General features: G+C 45.1%; 2 protein-coding genes across 10 annotated transcripts in view; both read left to right on the forward strand.

Moving 5' to 3' along the window:
• The first annotated feature begins 1,374 nt into the window (after positions 1-1,374).
• Positions 1,375-24,093, forward strand: part of LOC146188572 (uncharacterized) — a 74,542-nt gene continuing 51,823 nt past the window's right edge. Inside the window, exon 1 of the mRNA XM_084603851.1 lies at positions 1,375-1,521. The gene's annotated coding sequence lies outside the window, so the exon portion shown is untranslated. The remainder of the gene's footprint in view (positions 1,522-24,093) is intronic.
• The window catches only part of LOC146188573 (uncharacterized), a 34,883-nt gene continuing 12,330 nt past the window's right edge, over positions 1,541-24,093 (forward strand). Inside the window, exons 1-6 of one of the 9 annotated variants that reach the window (XR_014707553.1) lie at positions 1,549-5,903; positions 7,432-7,520; positions 8,057-8,167; positions 8,860-8,990; positions 9,486-9,593; positions 18,568-18,660. Coding sequence is in view for 3 of the 9 variants with exons in the window: in XM_084603854.1 (XP_084459980.1) it covers positions 7,449-7,520; positions 18,568-18,660 (165 nt within the window). In the remaining 6 variants the exon portion in view is untranslated. Of the gene's footprint in view, positions 7,521-8,056; positions 8,168-8,859; positions 8,991-9,485; positions 9,598-18,567; positions 18,661-24,093 lie in introns of all 9 variants that reach the window. The other 8 variants (XR_014707550.1, XR_014707552.1, XR_014707555.1 and 5 more) reach the window with 8 other exon arrangements.

Here is a 24,093-nt window from a genome sequence, read left to right on the forward strand (position 1 = left end):
AACAAACAAACAAATTAACCAACTCAGGAAAGGGCGAAGAAAGCGCCAAAAGCTCTTTTGAAAGTATAAAGACTTAGAACATATTCCAATAGCAGGAGGTGTGTCGATCTTTTATAAGGCAGTCCTTTAAACCCGTCAAGCCTCGTGTTTAGATGACATCAACTGTCAGAGGCTTCAAACGTACGCCTCGCATATTTTTTTTTTCGGAGTAGAGTGTCTATTATTCCTCAGAAGAATAATGATTAGGAAAACGTTCGTTAATTGTACGGAACGCGATGAAAAAGGAGTGAGCGTAGGAAGCACGCACTCGCTTCAGGCAACCTATCTAGATCACGTTGGAAAATCTAAAAATTAGAGGGACACTGATGATCCGCAGTTAAGACGCTATAACGGTTCGCACATACAATGCTTGTCACTTTCCATTTTTTTATTTTTACAGTATTTACTCACCGATACTTAGCGTCTGCTAACCTTGTCTTTCTATTCTGAGCAGTACACCTCTTAACGCAGTTTTCAGTTTTTTCAACTATTTCAATTACTTAATCGATCAATTGCACACTCTGAAATTTACTTAATTAGCATGATAGAGGATTGGCTTCCATTCTGAGCATCCTGACACCATTGAACCGCCTTTTTTATATACTTTTTCAATTCCTTTAATTCTACGTTCAATTAGCTTCAGTGATTTTGTTAACTCACTATCGTCTACCACAAACCAATCGGTCATCAATCACTAGAACTATAAGGATTATCACGGTACGATTTCTTTTACTCAGGCCCCCTTCTATTTCCGAAGCGCGGTGCGAAATATAACTTCTACGTCGACAAATTTTCGACCGGAGTACTTGCATATCGCTTAACACCTAACGCGACTGTCCAAATTGAATCACCGTTAAGTGTTTGAGTTTGAGCACGCGATGAAATGCACACGCAAAAAAGTGATTATTCTGCCCAAAGCGATAATTATCGCCGACACCCATTTTGTTTCTAAGTGCCAATTGTCCTTACTGTCACGGCACTCAAATCTATAAACCTATAAATCGCAGATAATGACGCCACAAAGCGCGAGAAACGTTTAAGAGCAGTTCGGGAAGCAGAGTGGAGCGCGGCGCTTCTGTAGCAGACGACGCTCTTCCTTGCGCAAAGGTCGACACTAGCGCCGCGGTGGCATGAGCAGCGGCGGGCCGACTTCTCCTTGCAGGCGTGCCGAGGAAATGTGGAACTGAAAAGGATATATAAACGTGTTATAAACGTTATCTCTCCCTCAAGGCAAAACCGTGCTTTCACAAGCAAAAAAAAAAAAAAAAAAAAAAAAAAGACTCCGCGAGATACGCGTTTTTGAAAGTCCGTGACGTGACAGTTACGTCACCCATATGTCACGTGATTGCGCACCGACGATCTGCAAAAACATTCTCCCCCCGCGTCCCGGGCTGCACAGCCAGAGAAGGCTCTCCGGTTCAGCACCTCAAAAAGGGAGCATAGGAAATCCCGTCGCCCCTACGCCATCGTTTTGCAGAATCGGTAAGTCAGGGTCGCACGCCGTAAGTAGACTGCAGCCTCATCTCGTCGTTCATTATGCTGCTGTGATAGACGTCATAATCGACACCGCCCGCGTTACCAGCATCATGTGCTTAAGCTCTTCCTACCAACAATAGTGCTATGATGCGCTGCTTAGTGAGCAAAGAAAGCAGCGCTTTGTTATAGGCGTTGTGGTTGTTTTACACTATTACCTGCAGTATATTGTGTTTGATTGGCATGACCGCTCGTGCAGAAGCACGCATACTGCCGGTTTGTTTTGTAGGCAAGATCTGGTTATCTAACGCAGCATAAGGTTCACTGACAGTCGTGTACACAGTGCCGGGTTTGAAAACTGCCGGAGAAACGCACTGGGATTGTGGCGGATCTTGACCTTTTATGCGCCACGGCAGTCCTTCCTTAAAGTGGCTCGCTCGGACTAGTTCTTCCTCGACTGCGAGGAATGTTAGTTCGTCGCGCTTAGTTTATGGTAGCGAGAGCTACATTGGCCGGAAAGGGATTTTTGCTGTTACAGTGGCCTCCCGTGGTCGCACCGCCTACATCACATCTGGCGAACTACATCAGCGGTGCATTACTAATGACTGATGGCTAACCACCAACCAGTGCTAATGACTATCTAATCACTATCTCGTACTAATTAGTCATTAGTTATGATTAAATATTCGTGAGTAATGACAATTACTGGTTATGTCGTCATCACACGGTGACGTGATGACAGACTGTGACCTCATGATGACGTCACGACTGGTCATGACGCCACCAGACAGTTCACACATATACGAGCTGATCCGCCGGGCGTTCGATCCAAGCAACCCTACGGTGCCTTTGATTTGGCGCTTCCTCGAACGTCGCACCACACAGACCCTATTCACTATCAGGTTTAGCAGGCGGTTGCGGCAACTCTATTGCGGAGACGCCATAACGTTGGGCGGTTCGAAACTAAACGGCGTCTACCAGCGTCCTCCCTGCTGCGCGTTGTTGCTCATTTGTGGGATACTTTAGACGCCGTTTGGAATGCCGTCCAACCAGAGCTCGGATTCCACCGACGCAGTACCTGATTCGCCGTAGGCCCTCTCTCTCCCTTTCTTTCTCCCTCTGATGTTGCGTTATGCGTCCCATGGTGGCCAGGAAGGCTGCAAGGACGTCACGTGAATAAGCTCTCAGGCTTCAGCAGTGTTTCAGATTGGTTTACGGGAAAGAAAAGGCATAGTATCTCTCACAATTGTCTGTGGTTGCATAAACCGAGCCATAAGGAAAAGGAGGAGGGTCGGAGTGAAAAAAGTGAGGTGTCATAGTGGAGGGCTTCGGACTGCAGCAGAACAGGTGGTGGTGGTGTAAACGTTATTTGCCATTATGGATGTATGTATGTATAACTTTATTGAGATGCCGGCAAACGACGGTTTAATGCATGGGGACGCTGGCCAAGCGTCGACCCGGAGTTATGCCCTACTCTGCATTACCTCATTTTGGCACATTTGTAGTGGGCCGGGAGGCTGGTGCTTTTCGAGCGCACCTCGGGCTTGCTGGACGGCCAATAGTTGAATGTCCTTGTCTGTGCTTTTTACAGCACTTTGACATTCTGGCGGGTATGTCTTGGATGTAGCTTCGGTCAGGAACCTGGCACAGTGCCACATGATGTGCCATTGGTCCGCCGGACCCACTTGACCTGCACTGCATATGTCACTTGTGTAGATGTCTGGGTGGAGGACGTGTAGCATGCCGGGATGAGGAGTGACCCGGTTTGTATTTGCCTCAGGATGACCATCTCCTCCCGACTAAGTGCCGGTTGAGGCGGTGGCATTGTCCGTCGAGCTTGGTGTCATTCGGTCCTTTGTTTCGAACCACCACTCGGAACTGTCACTCGGTGGCGCGGAAGGTAAGCGCTCGTGCCGCCGAATGAGCCGTTTCGTTGTGATTCAGTGAGGATGCACACTCTCACGTGCGCCGGGAACCACTTGATGCGGATAGTGTTGCCGAGGTCCTGGAGCTGCAGCTTACCGATAATGGCGGCCGCCAGCGCGCACACTCGCGCCTTGGCGAAATTGTGCACAGCGTTCCTTCCCTATCGAAAAATGCAGTGCCACTGGGATACTGGGCAGTGTTTTCCAGTGTAAAGCAGTATATTTTCTACACTGGCAATACTGCGCCACACTGGCGTTTCACTTGGATCCGCTGGGCCACACTTGGATGGTACTGACGCTCGCAGTTTAGCACTTGGTCGCACTGGCACCTGCTGGACATCCACTGCAAGCTCACTGGTCTCAGCGTTTCACAGTGCCAAGCTACACCTTTCACACTGGGTCAAATGGACGTTCACTGCAAACTCACTGGTCCCAACACTGAGCAGCAAGCTGTGCCAGTGCCACACTGCACGCAGTTTGCACACTGGGACAGCGCCCGTCACATTCCCTGAGAAAATTCAGAGCGCTTATTAATGCTTAATTGCTGGAGAATTCATACCATGCATCTTATTGTAGGTATATAGCAGTTTTTAAAATGGGTCTAAATATGTGTCTGGCGCAAGTCCATGCAGCCAAAAGTCAGTGAATTAAAACGCCGGACGTCAACGCAGACATGTAGACCACGTCCTCCTCATGCATTATGCTATGTGCTCTTCCGGAATGACGCTAAATGCAGGAAAGCGTAGCCACCTGCTACTCTTTCTTTGCCTTGGAATCCAATCTGTTACCCTTAACAACCATCGGTTATCCTCTTTTTGCACTACCTGCCCTGCGCATGCCCTTTTCTTCTTCATTATTTCCTCTAGAATGTCATTTACTCGAGTTATTTCTCTGACCCACTCTACGTGCTTCCTTTTTCTTAACGTTACACCTACCATTTTTCCTTCCATAGCCCCCTTCGTTGTCCTCAACTTAAGAAGAACCCTTTTAGAGGGTATTCAGTGCAACACAAACACGCACAAGAAAGAGTTCAATATGGGTGCCCATGGTGTCCTCTTTCTTGTGTGTGTTTGTATTGCACTCAATACCTTGTAATTATGTGTGACAGCCAACTAGCTTAGCAGTTAACTCTCTTAAAGAACCCTTTTCGTTAGCCTCCACATTTCAGGTGAGTAAGGTAAGATGCAGCTGTTGTATAATTCCTGAGTGATACCAGTAAGCTGTTTGTCATAATCTGCAAATATTTGCCAAATGCGCTCCATCCCAATCTTATTCTCCTAGTTATTTCCCTTCCATGGTCTGGATATGTGGTTACTACCTGTCATAAGTAGACATATTCGCCTACTTCTTCCAGTGCTTCGCTACCTATTGTGAACTTCTGTTCCTTCCCGAGACTGTTGAACATTACCTTAGTCTTCTGCATATTGATTTTGAAGCCTACCTTTCTGCTATTCCTGTTTAGGTCATCAATCCTTCTTTGCAGTCAATCCCGAGAGCTACTTTGCAGATTACTGCGATTAGAGAATTGCAGATTACTGACATATTCTCCAACTGCCCTTATCAGCTGCTCCCATTCCAAGTCTCTGAATACTATCTCTAAGTAAACTGTGAACAGTACTGGGGAGGTCGTGCCTCCTTGCGTAATACCTTTTTTTTTATTGGAATTTTGTTACTTTCTTTATGCAGAGCTATGGTTACTGTGCAGTCGCTATAGATATCTTCCACTACTTTTACAAACGGCTCATCTGCAACCTGATTTCACAATGCCTGCATGATTGTCGAGGTTTTTACTAAGTCAAGTGCTTTTTCGTAATCAATGAATGCTATGTATAAGGGCTGGTTATATTCCTAGCATTTTTCTATCACATGATTGATGATATGGATATGACATTCCTGCTTCATCTTTTGCTTGATTGAAGTCTAAGATTGTCATAATTCTGTTAGTGATTTTGCGATTACGTTAGTAAACACCTTATATTTAACAGATATTAAGCTGATTGGTCTGTAATTTTGAACGCCGGTACAATCCACAATTTCAAACTTCTCGCCGCTCGGCTGCCAATGGTTCTTCTGGTTCCCATTGGTTGAAAGTAAAAGAAAACTTGTGCTTCATTTTTGGCTTTCAAAACCATTCAAAAACAGGCTCACTTTTTATTACATTATTGATAAAATGTTTGTAATTATTGCTGCATTTTTGTATATATATTCACTACTACTACTACTCACAAGTAACTGCTGCGCAGTTCGCATGTATGTGTATCAACCGCCTGTATGGGCCACGACGTACTGTATATTGGGTTATCTTTGTGTTATCTGCCGTATTTTACTTCCGCCTGCGTATCATGTTGGCATCAGCTGCTCCCTGACCACAGCGTGAGTCGTTTACTAACAGCGGTGGATCTGTCGTCGTCTCAAGTGTTTGTGTCGTCTCGGTATGCAGTCGAAGGCAGCGGGAGTACATCAGCGGTAAGCCTTTCTCCACTTCTGTATGCTCTCAAGCAGTGCTTAGGAGCACAAGGAGGTTAAGCAGAACAGTATATTGTGTTTCATTTCCGAAATTTTCATCGAGATACTGTTTGATTAAAGCGAGAAAAGAAATTATTTGAGCTCTATCGCCGCAAGTTGCTTTGTCTCTTGTCTCTTCACCGATGTGCAAGGCGCCGTCGACGCTAATACCGCTGCTACCAGGCGTTATTGTTCTTAATTAGGGTCTGCATGTCAGGCAAACATAGGAAAGATTAGTCAAACAGGTGTTCGTGATACTTCCCCACCCCCCTCATGCGAACGAGGCACCCTCCGCGCGAGCGAGCTACTGACCACAGCTGTGTGCACTTCGCACTGTCGCGTGCTCTGCTCTTCGACATTATTCGGATAAAAAGAAAGCACATGTGTGTTGGTACTTGTCTGGCCTTAAGTGTGCCATGACATGGCAGCTGGGCTCTGCGGTGAAGGGGCGCTAAACGACGACGCAACTTGCAGCGGTGAGCTCGACTTCAAAAATTATTTTCTCTCTTGGAGCAACAGTTAACTCGATGAAAAATTCAGAAATGAAAGATGATTAGCTGCTCTACCTAGCGCCGAACGTTCTTTTTTTACTGTAACCCTTCCAGGCTGACACTAACGTGTTCATGGTTCGACATGCATGTTTTTCTGCAAACTGTTTTTTTTTATTTCGATATACACTGATTTACTAGATGTAACATTGGTTAATAAATGACATCTAGGGAAGCAGTATGGTTATTTCCTAACTCCCAAAAGCCAGTTGACAGTTGTAACGAAATAAAAATTTATATACTTTCAGGATTTCTTACACAATCTTTAAGGAGAGATTTCGAAAAATTTAAATTCTTTATTGGTTATTGAATGTGATACTTGGTTTCTCGCTTTTTCGAAACATTTGAATTTTGCTCAACTCACAAAAATGTTTTGGAGTCATTTTAGGCTTTCAACCATGCCTTGGGATGAGTGAGTCACCGGGAAGTTTTTTGGACTAATCAGGTTGTTGAGTGCAACCTCCGAGACGTTTGGTGCAGAACGACCCTTGTTAGTTTTATATATCGGAAGAGCACAGTCAACCTGCCTGTACTCAAACAAGAGGACCTTTTAAGGAGGAAGTTTTAACTCATTTTTGCCTGTATGCTTATCGACAATCACATGTGGAAGGGAAACAGTTTCAAGACAAGACACGAACTTTATCATGTAGCTGCACACATTTATCCCTTACCACTTATAGTTTTGTGATTGCACATTTGACCTAATATGACAGAGCCCGAGTTCATAACTTTGCCATTACGAACAGCTCAGCAAACTTGGACAATGTGTTGGAGCAGTTTCACGAATTCTATACATCATGCACTTGTGTTCGTTTTGGATATCGTACCATATTAGTTTCTATCCACTTATATGGTTAAATGACATTTTCTTGTTTGCCAGGCATTTAACAAAAGGTTCTCTGTGAGCACCTTTCATGTCTCTTTTGTGTGTTGTCATGCAGAAGGTCTCTGAGAGCTGATGGCTTCTTTTAAGATATCGTGGACCCCAGTGCCAAGGCTGATTCTTGGCAAGGTCACCAAGTCTGCTAAGGTAAGGATTTTTCTGTCATCACGCCATGACCAGCTGCGCTCAAAAAAGCTGTACATAACAGTTTGGGTATTTATTAATTGCAGTTTTATTTGTGATGTGGGCCAGTTGGACAGTCCATTTCTTAAAGCAGTAGCCTGTGCATGCAACACTTATTATCAGGACGAGGGACCGGTTTAAAGTGTTCTGCAAGATGAGGCTATCATTTGTGCAGTATTAGATACATTGTGACTCTCTTAAGAGTAAGTGTAAGTGCATGAGCAATATCACTTGGGGTTGATTTTATTATAATAGTATGATTAGCTACCACCTCCTTGAGAATCACAAAGGTGCTTGCTGATTAACGGTTTTGCACTGTAGGGTCATTGCAAATTGGCTATTTTAGACATAACTATGTCTGCGGAGCAAGATTTATTGAAAGGAAGATAGATAGGTCGGCCGACTACTATAAGGGTGTCAGCAGAACGCTGGAGCTGATCAGCTGAGGGATGATCTATTAAGCTGCACGCTAATCTGTGAGTGACTTGTCTTCTTCCAAGGCCCCATAATGTCCACACGTAAAAGAAAAAAGGAAATGGAAGTGCCAGGCGAATCACATTGAGATGGAGAACATCCTCAAGGCATTCAAATCTTTCAAAACTCCCGATGAGGTATGTTATGTTCATAATTTGTCACCTCCTTGATAGTCAGTAAAGCGTGGTATAGCAGCTTATGGGGTGAGTTGGTGCATAATACTCAGAACTGCGGTGAAGCATAGACAAACACATAGAAAGAAACACGAAACAGGCACGCACTACAAACTAAGACAAAACTGTACCCGAACTTCCTCTTTCACGCTTGGCCACAACTTCCGCCTCTACTCTCAAGTACAGCACACTCGCACACATTTTTTATCCCAAGCAGATATGTCTGGCCAACAATAAATGTTAGCAAGGTAGCATCCAAGCGACAAATACAAGACCAAGACCGTCACTCATATGTCTAACAAGAGTTAAAACTCCCGTCACATAGGCACGAACTAAAAAAAAAAAAAGCACACATCTGCAGCTGCCAAGAATCAGGTTCACATTCACTCACAATACATCTGAACAACGAGTCCGGTTTGTAAGTTTCAACACAAAAAACATATGAAGGGAACCCTTATTTCAATTGCTGATCGCCTTGGCCAATCTGGTCAGCTGCAGTTCATTTCTTCTTCACAAGCATAAAATTTTTTTTAATTGCCTAAAGTCGCCTTATTAGGCAAGAGTTGGGTTAGGATTGCCAGAGAAATTTTTGAGGTGTTATAGATACAAAAGAAAGACAGCACATGTGTCATTGATGCCTCTTTGTTCTTGTGCAGAAATGAAATTTCAGTTCTTGAAGGCTGTTTGAGTTGTTGCGAGGGATGTGTGGTGGATGAGGAACGCTATTTGGATGGGCTTGAAGACTTGCTGCGGACTTCTCTGAAGATGAGCCTGGTATAGATAGAAGGTATTTACAAGTCTTGACTTTTTTTAGAGGAACAACCGTAGTCTTCTTCAAACTGACAAACAACGAGGCTTCGTAGCTCTGGCTGGCCTATACAAAAAGAAGGCGACCCAGGAAATTAAGAATTTTATGTTTGTGAGGAAGAAAGCTAGTGCAAAAGCAGTCATGTTTTGTAATGAACTACAGCTGACCACATTGGCCAAGGTGATCAGCGATTGAAAGAAGGGTTGCCTTGGTGTGTTTTTTTCTGTTGAAACTCAGAAAGCGGACTCATTTAGATGTATTGGGAGAAAATGTGAACCTGATTAGTGGCAGCTGCAGGTGTGATTTTTTTTTTTAAATTTGTGTCTGTGGCGAGAGTAGTGACTGTCTTGTTTGGACGATGTGAGTGATGACCTTGGTTTTGTATTTGTTGCTTGGACGCTACCTTGCTAACAGTTATTGTTGGCCAGACATATCTGCTTGGTATAGACCAGATTTTTTTACCCTCATGCGCAGGCTGCCAGCGCGCTCCTGCTCTAGACACCAGGCGACACATGTCGGGCGGGCCCGGCCAGAGGACTGCAAGACCACGGATCACACAGGCGCCTCGCGTTGAATATGCGTGTTCGTGAGCGATCATTGTTAAATTCTGAAGTTAACGCGCTCTACCACTTATGCATGTAGGTGTGTGCTATGTCTCGCTATTCAAATTTGTCCTTGTTCTACATAATACTACAGCATTTTGAAGCGCACTGTCCTCTCGACGCAATATACGAAGGTAGACTACCATGCAGGTTGCGAACTGTAAATCAGCGTTGATGCGCAGCAGTGGCATGTTTTTCTCGTATTGCTCTTCACAAGCATTGAATGCATATGTTTTGCTTTTTCGATTTTTTGATTCTGCGAATGAGAATGTAGAATTTTGGACCAGACTCCATGGTGTGAAATGTAACTGGATTGGCGGGCTTCACGCTAAAGGTTGCTTAGGCAAAGCATGTTTTCAGCCACCAGTGGTTCGTCTTCGTCTTTCGTTAGCCGTTCCTTAACGCGAGTGTAAGTCAGGCTATAAACAGACGCTTGGGCGAGTTGGGTAATCCACAAGTGCATATAGCGCAAAAGAAAAAAAAAATGTGGAGCTACGTTCTCGATTTTTTTCTGTTTTTGCTTGCGCGGTCTGCACTCCCAGTAACAGCAATCCAAATTTTTATTTCCTTATTTCAGGGAGAAGTCTACGTGAAAAATAATTGAGCGTAGTAGCTTTTTGTGATTTCTGCCTGAGACTTGTTAAATAGCTGTTAAGTAGCTAAAATGAACCTCTGTGTCCTTTTTTTATGCATTACATTTTGTACCGATGAAATCGCTGCGACAAGGCTTCGCACTCGGCCAGAAAGTGCGTTCCCCACAACATACTTCAATCAAAGTACTTTTCTGCGAGTGCACTTCACTTGTGGTGTTTAGCTTGGGCAAAGTGTACTTTTACGAAGTGCACTTACATAGGAAGAGTGACGCTATCGGTGCTCGCTGTCACACGGCAAAATCACGTGTCATTTTGAAATGATAGCAGTGCCGATGCGGACGCTGCAGCCCTATGTTTAAATTAATTAGTTTTCACGAAAATACCTTAAAACTCAATTTTATTTCAAGCACAATTACCTTAAGCTAATATTCAGCTTATTTGTGCATTTCAGTACATGGTTTTCTCTAAAGAAGCATCGCGATGTCGCACGCACTTTTCGCTAACATGCATGGTCACTGCTGTTTATAAGCAATACCGACCTTGTTTATGATATATACAGTAAAAGCTCGTTAATTCGAACTTCACGGGACCGGGAAAAAGTTCGAATTATCAAATGGCCTCGAAAAAACTGACCAAAACCATTTGTATTACGGTAAATGTACCGTATTTAGTCGCGTAACGAACTCGCTCCAACTCGCTCGCATAATGAACCAACCCAGCCCCGTTCGTGCCTATGAATCTGAAAAAAAAAAAATAATAATAATAAATGCATCAGTCGTTAGCGTGTCCGTCCCTCCGTTTCGAGCCGTCACGGTCCACAACACATTTCTTGGCAGTGCGCCAAGATGCTGCGCAGCGATAACGGCGTGTTTATCTTTTGACTTCAGCTCCGGCAGGGGGGAGGAAAGCGAGCTTGGCAAAGTGCCAGCGCTTGTCCAGTTGTGCAAGCCTCCTTTTCAGTACGTTCGCTCATGCTGGGACGGGCGGCGCCGTCTACGTGCGTCATGATCGCGGCTGACTTGCGTGCTTCCGTTGACGACTGATGGGTGGAAGGATAGATGGCTATCGCAAAAAAAAAAAAAAGTTTAACCCATAGTGCCCGTCCCAGATCATAGAGCCTTTTATGGGCGTTGGCTGGAACCGCGCCGATAGTACTCGTTCCTATTTCCAAATTAACAGGGTTGGAATTAACGAGTATTTAGTTGCGAGCTACCATAGTTGCGCAGAAGAGATAGCAGGAAGCCGCCGCTGCGCGGCCATGCACTGACCTTGCCGCGGCCGCCGTCCCCTCCCTCCAATGCTGCCGGCCAGCCGCCACGCCAGTCATGGTGCCATTTAAGTTTTACCCACTCTTCCATAGTTTTACCTGGTTCCATCTTCTGTCCCCGTTTTGGGCGTGCGCAGCCTCTAATTATTAAAGTCCCTTGATAAAACGAAAGTAGCGACTTTCTGTGAACTTTGCCGCCGCTCCGCGCCCCCTCGCAGATCCTCCTCTCTCAACTCTCCCATCGGCGCTCTTCTCAACGGTGATTGGCTCCGCGGGCCGTCGCCGGGAAAAGCGCGCGAAAAGTTCGCTCTTTTTGTGTTTTCATTTTTAGCCGGCGCCATTTTTTAGGCAGCCGCTGTTTGTAGGAGCGAGCTCCCCAGCATTTCGTTCTTGCACTTCGCGCTATTCGCGCTGTTTTAATGCAGCGCTATACCGAGCTGCTGCATATTTATTTGCACAAGCTGTCGTGAAAAAGGCTTCATTCTTTTCGCAATTCCGAGCGGAAAGAAGGCCACCATTCGAATAAAAAAGTGGTTCAACAACATCGGCCGCAAGCACTTCACCCCGACGAAGACTAGTCACCTCCGCTGCCTCTGCGACGTACTGTGCATTTGTTCCAAGCGACATGAAACTGCTTGCAAGCGCATCACAAAGCTGATAATCTCACTTAATTCACTGATCATTTTGCGCCGTTATGCGCGTTATTGTTTTGACTTCATGGTTCCGCTCAACGTGCAATATAATAGCGACAGCTGATGCATACAATGCGCATACAATAGCCGCTTTAATTTCTGAACTAAAGGTCTCGCTTTTCAGCGCTAACGCGTGCAATGAGGAAGATTGTTAATTCATTAATAGGTTTATGTCACAGGAGCGTGTAGAGGACTCTTTCGCAGAACTTGTCCACAGAGTGTATATATATCCGCTCCTCAGAATTTTGTCTCTTTAGACCCTCGAAATTAGACCTCGTCCTGATCTGGCGAAAACCGATGTTCAACCTAATTTGAATATTTACTGGTTACGTCCAAATTTCGGTGAGTCTCCCTCAGAATGTAGCCCCAGAAACCCCTTAAATTTGACCACTTCAAAAGGTGGCAAAATTAGTGACCAACCTCATTTGCGTAGTGCGAATTCAGGGATTACCTCCAAACCTAGGTGGGCCATTGCCAAAATTTAGCTCTCTGGACCCCCGAAGTTTGACCTCGTCCGATCTGACCAAAATTGGTCCAACCTAATTTGCGTATGGCGAATTGAGTGGTGGCCTCCAAACCTAGGTGGCCTATTCCCAAAATTTAGCTCTCTGGACCCCCGAAATTTGTCCTCGCCCCAATTTGACCAAAATTGGTGTCCGACCTATTTGAGTATGGGAAATTCAGTGGTAATCTACCAATCTAGGAGGGCCACCCCCGAAATGTGGCCCTCTGAATCCCCAAAATTTGTCCGAGTCTGACCGGAAATTGGTGTCTATAACCTAATTTGCGCATGGCCAACTCAGTCTTGACTTCCAAATTTAGGTGGGCCTCCTTAATTATTTGCCTAGTTAGCGGGCGTCATGTCCATTTTCGTAGCGTAGAGTAGCCGTCGCCCTTGGACCCGAGAGGTCTAGTGTGTACAAAGAAAACAATGCTGTTTGGTCTTCAGTTGACATAGGAGTATTTTGTACGTGCGCATCCTGTCGCAGTTATCAACATAAGGCCTGTACTTCTTCCACATTTTGCCACTAAAAAGTTGAAAGCGTTGTGGGTCACGTTTCTTTAGTCTAGTCAAAGCAAAGGAAAAAAATATTGGTCATACTAAAATTAGAGTTGACACCAATGTGGATGAACTTCCGACAAGGTGAAGTATCGGTGGTCGACAGGGCCAAATTTTGGGGTACGGACGACGGGAAATCGGTGTCCTGATCTTGGCTCTCGGTTTCGGCTCGACGTCAAATCAAGGCTGCCGACAGCAGGAGCTAGATCCGTTTCATTCTTAACAGAAAAAAGTTGATATTCGATCGTTTTCAAGCACCCGCCAAAATTTTTAACTACGAAAACAACTAAGCAGCTGCATGTGCACTGCGCGGTACCAAACTCAGTCTAAACCTTATTGAAAAATTTTAGGATGACCATCAAAGCATTTGTTCCAGCCTCTTGATAGCAACCATCGCATTAATGAAACTCCGCTCGTTAACAACTGCATAAACTTTAGTTTCGCTAAAATTAGTTTGAGGTGAAAATACATTTAACTCAGCATCGGTATGCTGAGAATATTCAGGAATGTTCAAATATATAGTAAATATTATGCTTAATATGCTATGACTGGTTGAGACACACGGTAATGAAAAGTCAAAAGGAACGTGAGGTGTATGCAGCAAGCGGTTTTTGTTCATGCGGCAAGCGCTCGTAATTTGCACTTTCATTGCGCGTACGAGACGCTAATTTATGTGGCTCGCGGTACAGTCAAGCAAGTCGCATGTCTTATTCGTGTCTTTATTCGATAACAGAGCGTGGAAAAAACGCAAACTTAAGAGCGCGCGCGCGTGCCAGCCAATTTGCCGGACGGCGAAGGAGCGCTGCCCAAAAAAGCGTGCCGTGTGCAGCGCGCGCAGGCGGCGGGTGAGGATATTCGAGGAGGAAAGTGACAGAGTGGAGGAGAGTGTCGCTACTTTCAAATTATCGAGGGACTTTACTAATTATGCCTACCGATCGCGGAGATGTTTCTTTACTTTTTTTTTTTTTTGCCGTGTGATGTGCGCCAAGCCGCCCAGACGCGGCGGCGCGTAGTTCGAATTATCCGTAGCGGAACCGACTCGCGTTCGAATTAACGGGCATTTTTATACACAGGTCTCTATGGAGCTTGGCCGGAATTATCCGGAAAATCGAATTATCGAGGTTCGAATTAATGAGCTTTCACTGTAGTTGTGCTACTAACTGCGGTTATCGTGAACTTAGCTTTGAGACTTTGATTTGCATCGTTAACCGAGAAAATGTCGGTAGCGCCTACTTATAGAACGGAGTCACCGGTGTTCGAGCGCAAAAAGTGCACGAGTTCTATGATTCAGAGCAGCGTGCATTTTTCACACGAAATCATGTACGACGGCGCTTCTATGCAGCCTAAAATGTCCAGCGGTGCAATACCACGCATGGCAGCATCGTCACGTCTTCACAGCATTTGCTTGGCGTGTAGTTGTACACAGCATCGAAAAATGTCCAGTTTCCGCAGCATCATGAAAGTAGGCGAGAAGTTTGCAGCGTTTACAGCACCGGATGCTACTAGCTGATGTTTAACCGGATGATGATGGATGATGGTTACCCGGCGGCACTGGGGATAGAACCTGGTACCTCCCGAATGAGAGGATTGCTAAATTGGTTAATTTACTGGACTATTTGGCATGGTCGTTAACTGAAGGTTGTAATTTTTCCTCTCTTCGGAAGAAGATAGTCGATGGTCGCTTAGGGTGACAAATTGGATTCCAATTAAAGCATTGCAGGGGGCAGCAGAAAGTTAGGTGAGTGGATGAATTTAAGAAGTTCACAGGGGTCAAGTGGATGCAGCTAGCAGAGAACCAGGTTCATCATCATCATCATCAACCTGATTATACCCACTGCAGGGCGAAGGCCTCTCCCATATTTCTCCACTTAACCCGGTTCTGTGCTAGCTGCATCCACTTGACCCCTGCGTAACCCGGTTCTGTGCTAGCTGCATCCACTTGACCCCTGCGAACTTCTTAATCTCATCCGCCCACCTAGCTTTCTGCCGACCCCTGCTACGCTTTCCTTCCCTTGGAATCCAGTTTGTTACCCTAAGCGACCATCGGTTATCCTCTCTTCGCACTACATGTCCTGCCCATGTCCATTTCTTCTTAATTTCCACTAGAATATCGGTAACTTGAGTTATTTCTCTGACCCACTCTGCACGCTTTCTATCTCTTAATGTTACCCCTACCATTTCTCGTTCCATAGCCCTCTGGGTTGTCCTCAACTTAAGTAGAACTCTCTTGGTTAGCCTCCACGTTTCAGCCCCATAGGTGAGTACAGGCAAGATGGAACTGCTGTATACTTTCCTCTTGAGCGATACCGGTAAGCTGCTAGTCATAATCTGCGAGTGCTTGCCAAATGCGCTCCATCCCAATCTTATTCTTCTTGTTATTTCCTTTTCATGGTCCGGATCTGCGGTTACTACCTGTCCTAAGTAGACATATTCGCCTACTACTTCCAGTATTTCGCTACCTAATGTAAACTGCTGTTCCTTCCCGAGGCTGTTGAACATTACCTTAGTCTTCTGCATATTGATTTTCAAGCCTACCTTTCTACTTTTTCTGTCTAGGTCATCAATCATTATTTGCAGTTCATCCCCCGAGTTGCTTAGCAAGGCAATGTCATCAGCAAATCGCAGATTACTGAGGTATTCTCCATCTACCCTTATCCCTAACTGCTCCCATTCCAAGTCTCTGAATACTTCCTCTAAACAAGCTGTGAATAGTACTGGGGAGATTGTGTCTCCTTGCCTAACACCTTTCTTTATGTGAATTTTGTTACTTTCTTTATGCAGAACTATAGTTGCTGTGCGGCCACTATATATATCTTCCAGCACTTTCATGTACGGCTCGTCTACCCCCTGATTTCGCAATGCCTGCGTCACCGCCGAGGTTTCAACTGAGTCAAGTGCTTTTTTGTAATCAATGAATGCTATGTATAAGGGCTGGTTATATTCCGAGCATTTTTCTATCACCTGATTGATGGTATGGATATGATCGATAGTAGAGTACCCTTTCCGAAACCCTGCTTGATCCTTTGCTTGATTGCAGTCTAAGGTTGTCCTGATTGTATTAGCGATTACCTTAGTAACTACCTTATACGTAACAGACAGTAAGCTGATTGGTGTGTAATTTTTAAGGTCCTTAGAATCCCCTTTCTTGTGAATGAGGATAATGTTTGCATTCTTCCATGGTTCCGGTACCGTCGATGACACCAGGCACTGCATATACAGGGTGGCCAGTTTTTCTAGCACGATATCCCCCCAGTCCTTCAGCAAATCTGTAGTTATCTGATCCTCTCCAGCTGATTTCCCCCTTTTCATAGTTTCTAGTGCTTTCTTGACCTCGTCCTTCGTCACTGGTAGAATGTCTGACTGTTTTTCCCTACCGCCAATCTCGTTACGGTCCTGACTACTTTGGCTACTGTAGGGATCTGTATAGAACTCCTCGGCTACTTTGACTATCTTGTCCACATTAGTGATGACGTTGCCCGCCTTGTCCCTTATCGCATACATCTGGTTTTTGCCTGTGCCCAATTTCTTCTTTGCCGCTTAAGGCTTCCCCTGTTCTCTACAGCATGCTCAATTTTCTCCATGTTATACTTCCTTATAACGGCCACCTAGCGCTTATTGATTAGCTTTGATATCTCGGCCAATTCGATCTGGTCTGTTGGATTGGAAGCTTTCATACCCTGGCATTTCTTAATCAAATCTTTTGTCTCCTTAGACAGCTTACCGGTATCCTCTCTAACTATCCTACCGCCTACTTCTACCACGCACTCAGTAATGATATCTCTGAAATTATTATTCCTTGCCTCTAGGGTAATGTCGCCATCCTCAGTTAGAGCTGAATACCTATTCTGTAGCGAGATCCTGAACTCTTCTGCCCTCCCCCTCACCGCTAATTCGTTGATGGGTTTCTTTCTTACTAATCTGCTGCTAATCTTACTTAATTTCTTACTAATCTCTTCAGATTTAGGCTAATTCGGGACCTCACCATCCTGTGGTCACTGCATCGCACTTTCCCGATTACCGCTACATCCTGCACAATGGCGGGGGTTGAACACATTATGAAGTCGATTTCATTTTTAGTCTCTCCGTTAGGACTTTTCCATGTCCATTTCCGGTTCTTCCGTTTGCTGAAGAAGGTATTCATGATTCGTAAGTTATTGCGCTCTGCAAACTCAACTAGTAACTCCCCCCTGCTATTCCTAGAACCCATGCCATAGTCACCTACTGCCTTGTGTCCTGCCTGTTTTTCCCTACCTTGGCATTGAAGTCGCCCATTAGTACAGTATACTGCGTCTTTACTTTTCTCATTGCCGATTCTACATCTTCATAGAAGCTTTCAACTGCCTGGTCATCATAACTACATGTAGGTGCATAGGCCTGTACAACCTTCAGTTTATACCGCTTATTAAGCCTAATTACGATGCCTGCAACCCTCTCATTAATGCTATAGAATTCATCTATATTACCCGCTATATACTTATTGACAAGGAAACCTACTCCTAGTTGTCGCCTCTCTGGCAAACCTCGATAACACAGTACATACCCATCCTTCAGTACAGTATGCCTCATTCGGCCTCCTAACCTCACTAAGCCCTATGATATCCCATTTCATGGCCTCTAGTTCGTCTAACTAGCTAAGGTTCTAGCATTAAACGTTGCCAGGGTCAGTTTCCAATGGCGGCCTGTCCAGCGGAGCCAGGCTTTCTTAGCACCCCCTGCTGCGTCACAGGTCTGACCGCCGCCGTGGTCAGTTGTTTCGCAGCCGCTGGTGACTGAGGGCCGGGGTTTTATGGAGCTTATCATAGGAGGTTGTGGCCAATTACTGCACCAAGGTGGCCAACTCCTGTTCTGGTGAGGGAGTGCGTTGCCGGAGGTGTTCACCGGCATCAGGTCGCACCCCAAACCTGTGTGTGCAATTCCATCGACACGCGGATTTTTTTTTTTTTCATCCGGTGGAGAATTGCGCGGCACCGGGATTTGAACCCCGGTCCTCTTGCATGCGAGGCGGATGTTCTACCGCTACGCCACCGCTGCACTGAGAACCAGGTCAATTGGAAGAATATGGAAGAGGCCTTTGGCCTGCAATGGGTATATCTCTGCTGATATAATTTTTCCAGAGCTGCTACTGGTGTTGATTTACTGTCTATTACATACACCCCATAATGCTTTTTGCACTATAAATACCTTGTTGCCTGTTTTTTGTCCTTTTGTACAAACTTGGCTACTTTATTAGAAGCAGGTGCCGTACATGTTGTTGTCATTGCGAAAGGTATCTGGAGTGCCACTTGCTAATGTCAGTCCAAACAACTATCTCATATTTGACCTGTATTCACCTTCCCTTTCAGTCAACATGGCTCATGTGGAAAGTTGGCAGCACCTTCCCCCGCCCCCCAGTCTCCCAGCCTCGTGTTCAGCTCTTTGAAGTCACTGGAAGAAATGTAAGCCCCCTAACAAAGCTAGAAGGCTGTGACATTTGATCGTTCAAGAGTATTATTTAACGTGAACGTGTGTATGTTGTATGACGTGACATGTTCTGCTTATCCTATTTAATGCAGTTACGTATGGCCTGGAAAACTAAAACTAATTAATATGGTGTGGTGCTAGCACAGATTTCATGTATTTTGACAGGTACATGGCTTTAAGGCATTTGTAAGATGAAACTATCAAGAAGTATCTTGTTTACTCATTCATAATATGCATCCGTGTATCACAGTGAGAAAAAAGTGGAATGGCTTGAATTTTACTGGGCACTGGATTTTCGTGGCCAAATCTCGATATTATGAATCATGTTAGGCTAAAATGGTTCATTGTTTTGAATTATCACGGTACTGAAAAGTTAGTGGTTATGAGGGAGTGACCTAATCTTGGCATGAAAATGATGTACCTTGGCAGTAGAGACATGCAGAAAAGCCAAATCTGAAATGAAAATGTTTCACGGACTTCAAAGCTGCTTGCTTTGAAGAAATAAGTTATTTTCTTCTACTGCGTGCAGCACGCGACTGAGAAAAAGCCTCTATACCTTCCGCTTTGTGCAGTGCTTCATCGGGGGCATACTTCATTGCAGCGACGCTCTCTATTTGCTAACATATATATGTTAGCGTGGTGTTTGTAGTAACGAGATTTGAGTGTACTTGAATGAAAACATAAATCTGGTCACTTGGAACAACCAGATTTATTGCGACCGCTCAACCTCAACACTTACAGTGATATAAATGGCGTCAAGAGATGAATCGCCTTTCTGACAGGTGGCTGGCTTTTCGCCTTCAAAGTGAAGTCCACATTTTGTTATGAAGTTCATAATTAAGAATCTCGATTGGCTTTGAACACTCTGCGTTAACCCTTTCTGCAGTCTGTTCTGTGCATGAAATGTATAACTTAATATCTCGACTCATCGCCCTGCTCCCCTTAAAATATTCAGGCGAAACCATAAGTCATTGCGAACCTCTAGGAAGAGTCAGTCACAGGCTGGATGACGTTCTCGCTCATCGGTTTTGTTTGCTTATTACGCATTTTCTTATCAGCTTTCGGCATAGCCCTTTTGTCTTTTGGTTGCTGTTTTTCTTTTTTTGTATTTGGTATTTGTTTGTGTTTTCTTTTGAACCAACATTGCTTTTTGTTTTTTGTTTGTACTGTGGTCACTTTTGGGCATAAGCTTCCAATTGAGCTCTTCCGGAGCTGCCCTTGCATGAGATAAACTGTAGATTTCGTAGACAGTAAAACGTTTTATGAGTCTTGCGAGCAAGATAAGATCCCATGATTAAGATCGTCAAACTGCACTAGATGCAGAAAGAGAGAATGAGTATTTTCTAGATTTTGCATTTTTATTCAGTCCCCGAAGTTTGAAAAATTAACCTCCTCGGGTTTATGGCTCACATTCCTTTCTTTCTTAGTGTGCTAGCATGCCTTGCAATACAAAATGCTTACTTACAAAAATAGGTACATGCCGGATTTTTAAAGGAAATATACTAAGTGCCGGCGATAGGTGGCCCTTTCTAGATTTCCTTTGGATCACATTCATACTGTTGATGTTTACATCTTTTCATTTTTTTGTGCCGAGAGTAATGTTTCCTCCCTGTTTAAGGGGGGAGGCTACCCTTGAACACCAACTTTTTTATTTCTTGAGGTATTTGAATGCAATTTTCAGGGTATGCTCATAGTACACACATTTGAAGAACTACCAAGTTTCATGGAGCTGGGCTCATCGGTTCTCAAATTAGAGGAGTATATCAAGATTGTTTACATAGGTCCCTAGGGGCGGGCCTGGAGAATTTGCAAAATGTGCTAGCAGTGTGAAATTTGTTATGGTCATTCCTGGATAGTTTCCCCAGGGCAAGACAATTCCCTTTTTCCAAATTTCCTCTCTGAAAAATTTTAGTACAGCCCCAAATTTAGTGTCTAAATTTACACCTGACTTAACGATATTTTAATTCACTGCCCCTAATTACACATGAAATATTTTGAAAAAAAATGAATTGTCTTGCCCTCAGAATTTTACTTAGGCATATAACAAAAAAACCTCATGAAAATCCAATAAGCGGTTCTTGAGCTATGACTTTCCCTAGCAACCACACTGTGCAAAAAATTGATTCTGAGAAAACGGCTGTCAAAGGTTGAGAGAACAATAACTTTATTGTTTCTCAAGTTATCATGATGAAATTTTCAAGACAGACTCGCGACATTAACAATTGAAAAACCACCAAGTTTCATAGGATTGTGCACGCTAGTTCTCAAGTTACAGAAGCATATCAAACTGGTTTGAATAGGTCCTTTATATCAAGCCTGGAGAAATTGTGAAAGGCACTGGCATTGTGCAATTTGTCATGCTGATTCTTAGATAGGTTCCTCAGGGCAAGACAAAGCCCTTTTTCTAAATTTTCTTGCTGAAAAATAGCATAGAATTGGATTTTTGTTATCAATTAGACCTATGTTGATTAACCAAAATAATTATGACAAATTCCAGACATAATATTTTGAATACATGGGCTTGCCTTGCCCTCAAAAATTTATTCAGGTACAGTCGAGCCCACTTATAACGGCCCCACTTAAGACGAACACTCGCGATTATCACGAACAAGTCCGGTGCGACCGTCAAAATATACATAGGGCTATGGCGCTCCATCGATCTCGGCTACAGCGAACATCTGTGCGACTAGCCGATCGGCTACAGCGAACGCCTTGGTGCCGCGGACCACTTTCCACATGCTGAGATCCGTCGATCCTGTGCTCTGCAAGCCGCGACAATCGGCATTCCCGATTCCCCCGCGGCATTTCGCCCTAGCATGATGAGCGGCGCCAGACGCAGCAAGCGGTTTCCCGGTTTATCTATCGCGGCACCTCGCCGGAGGAACGAGGAGCGGCCCAAACGCGACAAGCGACTTCCCGGGTTATCTTCCGTGGCATAAGCGCCGAAACGAAAAAAAAAAAAAAGCTAGCCAAGTCTGCACTGAATGCGTGTCGCACCTCGAGGCATCGTGAGCGACCACGCAACGTTTAACACGTTGCACGAAACCGTTCAGAGGGCACGACGAGAGATCGTAAATCCGGCGATCGCAAAAATGGCGAAAGGCGAACAGAACGTACGAAGTACAAAGGCAGCCTACAACGACAGCAAGCAAAGAGCCGTAGCAGACGACGCAGGGAGGCGGAGACTGACGCGTCAGCGGCCGCAGCAGCCAATAGTAGTCGCCCGATCCCCCGCGTTCTTGCGGAGCGCGCGTTTTGCCCAATCGCAGCCTTGAATTCGAGCGCGGGAAACTTGAAAGCCGCCTTGAGACTCTCAATCGGTAGCAAGCCACGCCTCGACCGCGCCGCCGTCGTCGCCGCCGAGCGCCGGCGCCGAGGGTGGCAGAAGAAAGCGCAAGAATTCACAAACAAAACAAGACCAAGATGGCGGCGCTTAGTTCGGCAGGAGAGGAATGGCGCGTGCGCGAAGTTTGGGAATTTTCGGCGCTTGCTCGCTGCTCCGCGGCTGCCGCCGCTTGTTAAATAATTAATTTAGAGTATTTCTACGGCGAGTTGGGTATTGATAATTACAGAAATGGTAGTTTATAAGACATACTACCGGAATATATAATCTTCCAAAAATCGACTGTTTCGCGATTTTTCGGTTTTCAAAGGTCGCGTCCCCCCTTAATGGCTCCAAAACTTCATGCTGCTGCTAAGTGCAGTTTTTTTCCATTGAGCTGCTGCAAATATGGATATTACTACTCCAAAAATTAGGATTTTTCTGCTCTTAAAATTGTTACAAATCCTATTTCAGCTGTTGCATCTCTGCATTTCTGTACTGTATTCTAACAACCGTATCATTTTGAGTTCATTTTTGCCCAAAAAAGGTGCACTTCACTATGTAGTGAATAAAGTAGTCAAATCCAAGAGGTGGTGTATACAGTCGAACCCGGATATATCGAACTCGAAGGGGATCGCGAAATAGTTCAATATATCAATAATTTGATATACAGAAATCGGCTTGTGACGGCTTTTACGATGCGAAAAAATGATACCGTATTTGTTGCGTAATCAACTCACTCGCATAATGAACCCACCCTCCACTTTTGCACCCAAGAATTTGAAAAAAAAAAAAATGCGTTAAGGCCAGCTCGCTCACATGCAAGCAACTGAGCGATCTCAGCGACGAGCGGCAGGCAGCGACAGAGCGAACATTTTCAAACTTGTTGGAACTGCGTCCCTCTCGCCGCTCGAGCCACCGCGGCAGCTCAAAACAAGGTTTCTGTGTCGCCGCGGCGGCAGAAATCGTGAACATTTTCGCTTGCATGTGGATGGCGCGCGTCAGTCCGTTTCGGTAGTCTCATCTACAGCTCATTGGCAGCGTGGCAAGAGCTGCGCAGCGATAACATCAGGGCGCGTTTATCTTTTGATCGCTCCTGTGGTGGCGGGGAGCGAACTTGGCAGAGTGCCGTGATGGCTTGATTGAACAAGCCTGGTTCGATTTATCACGCCGCGCTTGGGGCGGGCGTCATGATCGCAGCAGCTGACCGCGTGCTTTCGCTAATTCATACATGCGAGGATAAACGATTAAAAAATAAAATAAACATCCTCGCAAAAAAAAAAAGAAAAAACCCTGCCGCTTCTTAACGTCCGCAGCCGCCACATCTTATGCTAGCCGCACGTACAGCACAACGATAAGAAAGAATGACTCTCGCAAAAAAAAAAAGAAAGAGATAGAGAGAGAGAGAGAGCTGCCGCTTCTTAAAATTCGCAGATGCCATAGCCACTTCCGCCGCCGCGCCGCTGCACGCAGAGGGTTCGCAACACATGCTGGAGAAAGCGTCCGACGTCTTTCTGAAAATGGGCTGAGCTGGCTTGGCGCATGCGTAGCGCGTGCTGAAGGAGAGAGATAGCTCAGCAAAAGAATGGGCACACCCACGCACATGGCTTGCAAACTTCATGTGTTGGCACGCAGGAAACGACACCAGCAGATGCGCGCGCCTTTGGGAAATGGGTGCGGCGCTGCCCAGACCAGCTGTCGCCGAACTGTGCCCTCGCATTCCTTCCGCGCGTGGCTTGAAAACGTCACGCGGCAAACGGCCAAGGGTGATGCGATCGTCTTTGGGGCTTTCCAGTGCGTGGTGCGGAGTTCGATATATCGAACGACCGGTGAAATTGAGTTCGATATATGACGCGGCTTTCCTATACTTTTACATGGGATTTTCAAGGGGATATTTCGTGAGTTCGATATAACCAAAATTCGATATATTCGGGTATGATATAACTGGGTTCGACTGTAGTTGGAAATGCTGTATTTACTTATGTATAACTTGCCCCTGCATATAACCCTCACCCCTAACTTCGAACTCCGCGAAAAAAAGTTCTCGCGTATAACGCATGTTTATGTGAAAAAAAGGTACAAGAAA

Source organism: Amblyomma maculatum, chromosome 5 (assembly GCF_055883805.1).
Source record: "Amblyomma maculatum isolate TAMU_Amacu chromosome 5, ASM5588380v1, whole genome shotgun sequence".
NCBI lineage: Eukaryota > Metazoa > Arthropoda > Arachnida > Ixodida > Ixodidae > Amblyomma > Amblyomma maculatum.